A 9,607-nucleotide genomic window follows, 5' to 3' on the forward strand; every position below is an offset into this window, starting at 1 on the left:
AGATTCTCTTCTGACTTCTGTACATTCCTTGTCCTGTCTGAAACTGTTTGTAACTTTCTGTGTGTGTCTGCAGGATCTGAGGAGGAGTCAGGAGTATGAAAACTTGTTGCAATCCCAGATTCACGCTGCTACATAGGAGCCAGAATGGACAAGCCTTTCATTGCTAATTGCTGCCATACCTTTTACATAATTCAACCACAACGGTCTTGCTCTTGTGTCCGAAATGTCCGATAAATAGAAAATGTGATTGACAAGATTCAGAACCATTTGAATGGTGTATCCCTAATGTCCTGAGAGACAGCTGAAGGGAATGTGGTTGAATATAATCCACATGGTTAGACTCGGTCCCATGCTCGCTGAGGAGAGCCTCCTGAATCCTCTCTCACTCGGTCACTTGATTGGTCATGGTACTTCATGTTCTTGATCCTTATCTTCTGCTGAGTCCAGTCTCAGCTGAGAGAGCCTACCTCAGCTTGGATTTCTAACCTGCCTCACACAGGGGTCTCTAAAGGTACTGCTGTAGTCCTCCAAAATAACGTTCACAATCCCTCAAACATGTTTCCCTCTGTCAGCGAGGAGGTTCATTCTTCAGCTTGGTGCAACGTTGGTGCTGAGCCCTGTTTTCATTATTTCAAAAATGGCAGCTGTTCTCAACAAATGTATGTTTTTTCTCAGCTTTTTGTAGCCTTTTTGTATTCATCAAATTGGTATGACTGATAATGTCTTTGTCATTAAAAGCTATTGGTGTGGTTTTGTCCTGGCCATGTCAAACATAGTTGGTGCTAAACACTAAAGTGGAGAGTGAAGGGCATCAGCTTTGGAAGCATCCCGCTGTCCTTGAATAAGGATACTTCTATGGCCTTCTGTAACTGAAGTTTTACACAGTATAGCACATTGTAGCCACACAAATATGAACCAGTCTGTTCTCATTGGAATCTAACTTTAGGTGTCTTTCTCACAACCAGAACATAATTTGGCTGTGCATTTTAATAACAACTGCATATGCAATAATTATCATTAAAAACAAATGACTAGGACCAAATTTGTATTACCAGGTTTGAGCTTTTAGCACTTAACATTTGTGATAGTTTTTCTCTGAAAAAAACAAACACATTGGCAGTTATTTTAAAGTTCTGAATGTTGTTGCTGTGATGGTCCCTCCATGCCAGAGCAGCCTCTTATTATAAGCAACAGGCACATTAGACCTCTTACAGTGTCAACTAAATCTAAAACTTAAATTAAAATAAAATAAATATTTTTGTAAAGAGCCCCACACAGACCAGACATAATGCCAGGAAAAAGTTTTATGAAAATGTGAATTTACTGTATTTTTCTAACTGCAAATACAGTTTTATTTGATGATGGAGACACAGGAGCTCACAGCACTTAGTGCCTTATTATGCTATTAAAATAGTGCTTGCTCCAGAAGCACACCTTAATTCACTAAGCTCTTATTTGCCAAACCAAAGACACATACCCTTTCCTTACCTGTCCCCCAATAATTGTCTCCACCATCAAGAGAGAACATGTTCGAAATGAGCATGTCTTCTGACAATCAGCATTGAACTGCAGTCCCTGTATTACCTCACCAGTCGTGTTGTGCCTGGTGTATCCCTATGCCTTAATACAAATGACTGAACTACCGGCAGCACTTTGGCTTTAGAGTTTATTAAAGACAATATAAACCCAGAGTATTAATTTAAACAAGGCCAAAATCATCAGCACTATAAAAATATAAATCATTATATTTGTTTTAATCTTGTGTTTTTGCAAGAATCATCAGCTGAAACTGCCTTTTCAAATCCCTCCAGATATTTAAGGGATGTCAGTATATTTTGGATACTTTTGTGTAAAAAAGAGAACAACTGAAACAGAAATGAAATAGTGTTGTATTTTATATATAATAGAACATTTCAATATAGTGACGTGTCACTAATATATTTATTTACTAATATATTTATCCATGTGTCCAGGTTAAAAGTGGTTTCTGTATAGACCGAATGTTTCTATATGGAAAAGGATAAGTGCTATCACAGATGTATATCCACCTGTCTTCATTCCAATTATATGCAAATAAATTATTTTGAAATAAGACTTGTGATTTTGCTGTTTCATTTGTCAAGACTGAATTGCATAGTTGTTGTTAGGGCTGGGAGATATGGTCATGATATCATCCATTAAAGTTAAAGTTATGGTACACTTTGTTGACCCATCCTTCTGCTGAGGCATCTCCTCAGGAGTACATTCCATGTGACAATCTTCTATTTTGTTTGATATCATGCGCCATTTTTTCTCTGTTTAATGCAGCTTTATGAACACACACACACACACTTTTGCCCATCCACTCATCATATTGATTAGCCTCCTTAAACTTATGGGTGAGTAACTCATTAACCAATCACAGTTAATTGTGAAGTATTAGAACAAGCGGATTCATTTATTTACAACTTATAAAGCTACTACACGAATTGTGTAAAATCTAAATTTTGGTCTGTCTTCAAGAAAATTGTGATATAATATTTTTGTCCCACCCCCAGTAGTAGTAGAAATAGTAGTTGTAGTAGTAGGTGTTGTTGTAGTAGTATAGTGCTCAGTCAAAAGCATTACTCCGGCCGTCTGCTGTCAGTGCAGTCAGGTTGCCTCTGGCGTCCTGGTCTTTCTCTATGGCCTCAAACAGCGACTTGAAATTTCCTGCTCCGAAGCCCTGCAGACACAGCACACACAGATGGCTAATTACCTAAAGATCAGACCAGTTTGTTATGGCTTCAGGATGTTCGCTGTTAAACTTTGATGTTTGGGTCACAAATATTCTCACAGAGTTTAAGCACCACTTGGCTCCTGCTGCTGTAAATTAATCACGTAAATATTTTCATGGATAATCAAAAAGATCAAGTGTTGGTGGTTGCCCTGGGTGACTCTTTGGTGTGGTCGGGGGTCTAGTTTCCAGCTTTCATGCATTGTATCCACATCTGTAGTGTATAGTGAAATGTTGGAGCGTGACAAGAGGTGCCTGTTCTGACAAGCAGGGTGCTCCATGTTAAAAATTCAGTGCCAGGGGATGCAACCCAATCCAAATGCCCCCAACCCTCCTCCCTCCCTCTTTTACAGTTTGGCAGAGAGCCTTTTAATCTGTATGTCTGATGGATTTACAGAGTTTTTACAAGGGGGCTACTGTTATACTCTTCGCACTGGGTGGGAGCTGTTAACAGGTGTTTCTGCTTCTTGAAAGTGCTAAAGGTAAAGCTACAGCAGGCTTGTAAATCCATACACTCTTCCTTAAACTCAACACCAGAAGATTATAATCAGATAAATCTGGTTGCAATCAGGTTAAGTTAAAAAAACAGCATGTTGCGTACATAGTGGTTGTACCGCTGAATGACCTCCAGGAAGAGGGTGGGCCGATCCTGGACAGGTTTGGAGAAGATTTGAAGCAAGTATCCCTTGTCATCAAAATCAACAAGGATTTTCAGTTCCTAAAAATAAAGGTGATTATATTAACATAAGCCCAAAGAATATAAAGCAATAGATTTTAAAAAATAAGCTGCATCTTGAAGACTTACAAAAATATCATGTTGCATAAATTATAATATAGAACCTAATGTAAGTTTGCTTTAGGTTGAAATTACAATCAATTGTTTCATAACACATATTGTATCTTTAATGTACAGTACAAAAAGCATCTAAATGAAACAAACAATAAAACTAAAATTGTTCAGGTATTTTGTTAATCAATTAAGACAATGGAGCACTGTGTTTTCTGCTTTTCATCTGTGAGGGGAGTTTTCGGTGGTGAATCAAATATCATCACATCATCAGGAGTGATATCAGGGATGATGATGGCATTCAGAGGCAGTAATGCAAACTTTATGCACAAGGTAATATCTTGGCACAAAGATTTCATGTGTACAAATAATTTAAATACGGCTCTGTTCAAAGCTTAGCACACACCACTCTATACTGCCTACTTGTGGTGCAGTTACAGTAAGAGAAAATGTAAGAAGCTGCAGGTTTTATTTAATGATGCACTTCTATTTTACTGAGTCCCTGGATGGACAAGTGCCAGTTTGCTGTGTAGTTTGCTGTGCAGAATAATGTTTCCACTTTGAATGCTGTAATCAGAAAGTGTGTATATAAATTTGTGAAGCTCCTTGAGGACTCACAAAATGAAATTATAAATGTTTTAATAATGCCTGAGTAGAGCAGTGTCAGGTACACCTCTAAACTCTGCTTATATGGACATAGACGATCATTATTGTTTGTTTTCTGCCTGTTTTTAAATGTTTTATAAGGACCCACTGGAGTCTGAAATAAAACTTGAATGACTGAAATAGAAATTAACAAAATAATGACAAATGAATCAAAGATATTATTTTGTTAATAATAATCAATATATAATTAATAAATATTTGGGTCTGAAATAAAGAATACACTTTTAAAAGAATAAATCCATTTTTAAAAGAATTGTAATAAAACATCTTTACTTGTGGCTTATTGGTTGTTAGTACCAAATGCCATCATCACAAATAAAATAAAATCTAAAAACATATTTTTTTTTCTTTGTTTGTAGGTACTTACCTGTAATACTTTCAGGTCCTCCTTCACCTTGATCTTGGCAGTTCGGAGTTTCTCCCGTAGGGTGTCATAGTACGTGTCAGGTGCAGCAAGGAACTCCATCCCCCGGGCACGCAGGTTCATGATCTATTGAAGACCAGAATAGAATAGACATAAAGAAGCCTGTCCCAGCATGTGCAGCTGTGGGTGGACTACGTATTTTGAGGCTCTAAATGTAATCATAGGCGACTTACACTTTCAATAATGTTGCTTGTGTTGAGGGCAATGTGCTGCACACCAGGGCCTCCATTATAGTCAACATACTCCTGTGGATAATATGGTAAGTACAGCAAGGAAAGATAACTGTTAAAGACATATCATGTAGAATTGACATTTATAATCACGTATAACAGTGCTCAAAGATGTATTTCGATTCATTCAAGCATGTTTGAGTAAGCCTGCATTGTCCTGCATTCAAGGTTTGAATGCTAAGTGACTACCCCCTATCTCCGCCCCCTGCTCTGTACTTAGTTGTAATTATTCAAGAAGTTCAGACTCTGGGTCTTACATGGTACAGAAATGTCACATATCTATTTTTTAAACAATAAAAAAACAAGTAAAATTGTACCATTAAGACGTGAGATCAGCACTGGAATTTTGAACAGGAAGCCAGTTGCCCATTTCTGTTATTAACCCATATTTAGATCAGTATGGTAGTTTACATCTAAAATAACAATAAAATGTTATAGTGTCATACCAAATACTCCCCAAAACCAAACAATATTTTTTAAAAAGAGTTATTTTATGGTTAGATCTTGACTCTTGACCACTAGGCATTAAATACCTAAATAGTACTTCTGTGTTATATGTTAAACTGTCTTTATTTTAACTGTTTTGAAATGCTAAATCTGCTGTAAATATCCTGAAGGAAAAAGCCTCTGGATGTCAAAACAGTATAATGATGGCTAAACACTGCCATCCAGTGTTCAGTGTTGAAGTCTGGTAGCATTATTTGTTCTGGTCAAACCTGGATTTGTGACTTCTTTTTCCCCTGTGCTGGTTCATTAATGGGCATCTTGATAGTCTCTTCATAGTTTGTCACCACTATAGACCTGAGAGCGCTGAACTGTGTGTGGATCTGCTTATCGTCAATGGACCAAAACCGGTGGAACAGCAAACACTTCTGATACCTGCCAAAGCATGAACCTAAATGTTACATTTTGATCATATTTGAGCATTTCAATTTGTCTAGACTTTGTTTAGGCTCTTTCTATTGAGCTACACTAAAATTATAATATGTGTCAAACTGTGTAATAGCTGCAGATAAAGTGAAAAACTGTTGTGTGCTCAACATTAAAGCATAAATATTTGTTATAATTACCTACTGAATAAACAGATAATACAGTGGGCTGATATAATTTACATGTAACTGAGTGGTTATCATTTGCCAAAACCTCCTTGAGTTTCCATACATAGTTCACATATATGGTGAGGATAATCCCAGTTTCGCCATTGAAATCACATTATGTCCCACTTCACTTTTTCCTCCAGTTGACAAACTTTTAAATGGCCTACACAGGTTACTCTATTAAACATTGTCACAAATTAAAGTGTACTTTGCCTCATGGTACGTGTGTACGTGAGCTGGGACATGGGCCTCACCAGTCTGAAATTGGCACCATTTGGTCATCTGGCTGGTTTCCCACAATGTGATCAATAAACCTCAAACCCCCTGGGGGACTGCAACAAGTAAGAAGAAGATACACACAACTTGAGCATAGAAGCAAAAGTTAAAAAAGAAGAGTTCATTGACAAAAACAAAATTGAATAAATGTCCCAAAAAAGTGTTTTTTTCTTTTTGTTAGCATCCTCTAGAGATATTATCAGTGACTGTATAGTGGATTGTTTCAAGAAGGGATAGAATAATATTTTGATAGCAGTAAAACAGATTTGGCTTTTTGACACATTACTATATTAAGAGTAAACTGCAAGCTTCCTTTTTCAAATGACATTGATCTGTTTTTGTAAATGAACTCTTCATATTACACTGTGGTTTGTAAATGCTTTTGCAAAGACAAGACAAGACAACCTGATACTGCTTACAGTTTTTGTAATAGGGGATCCTTGAACAGGGGCTCTTTGAATCCAGGCAGGAAAAGACCCTTGTATGGTCCCAGGTACTCAACAAATGTGTGAGTTGTGTCTCCATACTGCCACAAAAAAAGAAAAAAAAAATTAGTTTAATAAATGTGTTATTGTTTTGTAGCTTGCTTCTCGTACCGTTTGAACCACAGCGTACTTGACTTTGCCATGACTGTCCTCCTCAACCCAGGGCTCCTTCACAATTGTTGCCCCTCTCTCCTTTGCTGTCTGTCAGTGCAATAAAAAAGACAAATACACTTAATCAGTTTCAGTTCACTGTAGTTCACTCTGTAGTCAACACTGTTATGTAAAGCTCCACCTGACCTTGACTAAGGTAAAGAGAATCACTAAAACACAACTGCTGTCCATAACTGTAAATAGAACTTGCTCTTCAGTAAAGCATTTGTTTTCGTGGACTTAAAGTGACATTGCAGACCCACCTCTGCATGTATCACTTATGCATGATCAACAGTACCTTAATCAAAAAATCGCAGTCTTCCACTTGAAAAGCAATGTCTTTGACTGCATCCCCATGCTTTAGTAAATGGTCACCCATTTCTTGAGAAACAAAGAAACATTTCACAGTGTATTTCAATGCAATAGAAATAGACAGAATGGTCCATAGAATCTACATCATGAGGATTTGTGTTCTTATATCACAACCAACCTTTATTCCCAGGATTAAGTGCAGATTCAAATACTACTATGATCTAGGAAAAAAAACCAAAACATTATTGATGTTACTTAGGTGGATATGCATTTATGACGTTACAATAAACATTTTACCTTGTCCTGTCTGATCACGTGTCCAGCCACATCTCGGTTCCCAGTCTCCAGGCCTTTGTAGGCCAAAGGTTCAAATCCCATTTTATCACAGTAGAACGAGGCTGCCTAGAAAAATGTGGACATTCATAATCACGCTTCAACAGCTGTGTCTGTAATTTGATGATGTTTGAAATATTCAACCAATTTTAGGGCTGCAAAAATGATTATTTTTGCTAAACCAATAATCTGGTGACTTATAAAACTGATTAAATGTTAGGCTCATGAATATGTAACTACATTTGATCCAGATGTAGCTCAAGTGATTCTGCTTGAGGACTCATTGATGTTGTTTGCACATTTGAGTACCAAAAAAAGAGTCTGTGTATAGTCCTGTTAATCATTACTACTAGATGATCATTTGAATGATGTATTAGTTGTGAGTAATCTGGTTAGTTACAACTCAGTAACTCAAATTGTAATAATTATAATAAACTTTAACACTATTTAATAAGCAAACGATTGCAAAAATTTGGAACTGACCTGTTTAGCATTGCCAACCCAAAAGGTGATATGATGAAACCTCAGAAACCTTCCCTGTTTGTGCTAAGAATAAAACACATATATTAAAATAAATGCTCACATTGTCATTTGGTCAGTCATTTCTTATAAATATGTAACACAACTTTGTCATGCAGTGAGATCATGACTGCAGTTCAGTGACAGATTTCTTCTCACCTTCTCTCCTTTGTCTGTGTAGCTTGTCTGCAAGAAATAAAATGTTCAACTACTATGATCCGAAGAATATTGATTTGTTGAGTTAAGTATAACTTGGTATAGTAAAGCAAAACTATAAATCATTTTACAATATTTTAATCCAAATGTCATAATTTCAAGACAAAACTGAAAAATTTGAACCTCAGTTGAGCTATATTTAAAAAACTTACCATGATCAAATGAAGTAGGCTTCAATGTCCAAAAAATGAAAGATCTAAATCAGTGCTAGATTGCAGATAAAGACTGACCTGATAAGTTCTGACCTAAAAAATACAGTCCCAATGTCCACCTGTGATTGGCCATCTGGATGTCCTCCCGCCACCACCCACCTGTCCGCCTCCTCACTTTTGACCATGTGAATGTGAGAATGTCCATCGCTGTCCATCTCTACCACAGTCAGTCCATCTATGTGGGACAACTAAAAATGTAAATCATTTCAGGCCAGTATCTAAATTAGCTTGTCTGGCAAAGGTTTTAGAAACGTTTTTTGCAAATCAAGTTACCATTTATTTAAATAAATGCTCAATTTAAGTCTTACCAATCAGGTTTCAGAAAAGGACATAGTACTGTCACTGCAACCACAAAAGTTTTAAATTATATTTTCACAGCCCTTGATGATAAACAAGATTGTGTGGTTCTGATTTAATTAAAGCCTTGAAGCACCTGAAGGAAACTAAATTTGACAATGCTACATGTAATTGGTTCCGAATTATTATTCAGACAGAACCCAGACCGATGGATACACATATATATGCATATATACATACATATATACATATATATACATACATATATACATATATACATATATATATATATATATATATATATATATATATATATATATATATATATATATATATATATATATATATATACATACACACACACACAAAGAGAGAGAGATAATACACTCTTTGCTATTGAATCCATTGCTATCAGTCAGAAGAGAATAACACTGTATAAATTGTATTTATAAGGGACTACTTGTTGTTCCTCATTTGCTTGTTGAACTTTGATACAGGAACTTTTAATACAAGGTCTCTTGACTGTCTCCATCTGAGAACTAGCTGCACTAGAACTGAAATGGGGGAAAATTTGGTTATTTTGCTTCCCAAAAATGGAATACATTTGAAGGACATGTAAAACTGGATACATTGTGGGCACTAATGCATTTTAATAATCAGGTGATAAACATTTATACTCACACCTGCACCTTTTTAATGATATAAATGCACCTAAGTAGTTATTTGTTTTGTGTGTTTTTTCTTTGCCTAGTTTTGTGTTTTAACAGGGCGCTCGTGAAAAAGAGAGTCTTGCGCTCTTGTTGGGCTCTCCCTGTATAAATAAAGAAAAATGAAATATGTCAGAAAGG

General features: G+C 36.3%; 2 protein-coding genes across 2 annotated transcripts in view; one reads left to right on the forward strand and one right to left on the reverse strand.

Annotated features, from left to right (window-relative positions):
- LOC117381033 (E3 ubiquitin-protein ligase RNF43) overlaps positions 1–2,523 on the forward strand; it is a 78,863-nt gene extending 76,340 nt beyond the window's left edge. The window contains exon 9 of the mRNA XM_033977871.2: positions 74–2,523. Within this exon, the coding sequence (XP_033833762.1) occupies positions 74–99 (26 nt within the window). The 3' untranslated portion in view covers positions 100–2,523. The remainder of the gene's footprint in view (positions 1–73) is intronic.
- On the reverse strand, positions 2,419–8,487 carry hpda (4-hydroxyphenylpyruvate dioxygenase a). Its single transcript, XM_033977888.2, has 14 exons — positions 8,403–8,487; positions 8,194–8,220; positions 7,999–8,061; positions 7,480–7,584; positions 7,361–7,403; positions 7,169–7,251; positions 6,832–6,921; positions 6,655–6,761; positions 6,214–6,291; positions 5,579–5,741; positions 4,806–4,877; positions 4,576–4,698; positions 3,357–3,473; positions 2,419–2,704 (listed from the first exon to the last, which is right to left on the reverse strand). Exons 1-14 carry the CDS (start codon positions 8,403–8,405, stop codon positions 2,591–2,593), a joined length of 1,188 nt encoding a protein of 395 aa, XP_033833779.1. The 5' UTR covers positions 8,406–8,487; the 3' UTR covers positions 2,419–2,590.
- Positions 8,488–9,607: the final 1,120 nt, after the last annotated feature.

The sequence above is a fragment of the Periophthalmus magnuspinnatus genome, chromosome 14, assembly GCF_009829125.3.
Source record: "Periophthalmus magnuspinnatus isolate fPerMag1 chromosome 14, fPerMag1.2.pri, whole genome shotgun sequence".
In the NCBI taxonomy this organism is placed as follows: Eukaryota; Metazoa; Chordata; class Actinopteri; order Gobiiformes; family Gobiidae; genus Periophthalmus; species Periophthalmus magnuspinnatus.

Bases quoted from the DNA above. Each gene is read 5' to 3' on its own strand.
- hpda (XM_033977888.2), bottom strand. The intron at 8,062-8,193 runs GTGAGAAGAAAT...TTTTATTCTTAG, and splicing joins ACACAGACAAAGGAGAGAAG to CACAAACAGGGAAGGTTTCT. The intron at 7,404-7,479 runs GTAAAATGTTTA...TTTTTTTCCTAG, and splicing joins ACGTGATCAGACAGGACAAG to ATCATAGTAGTATTTGAATC.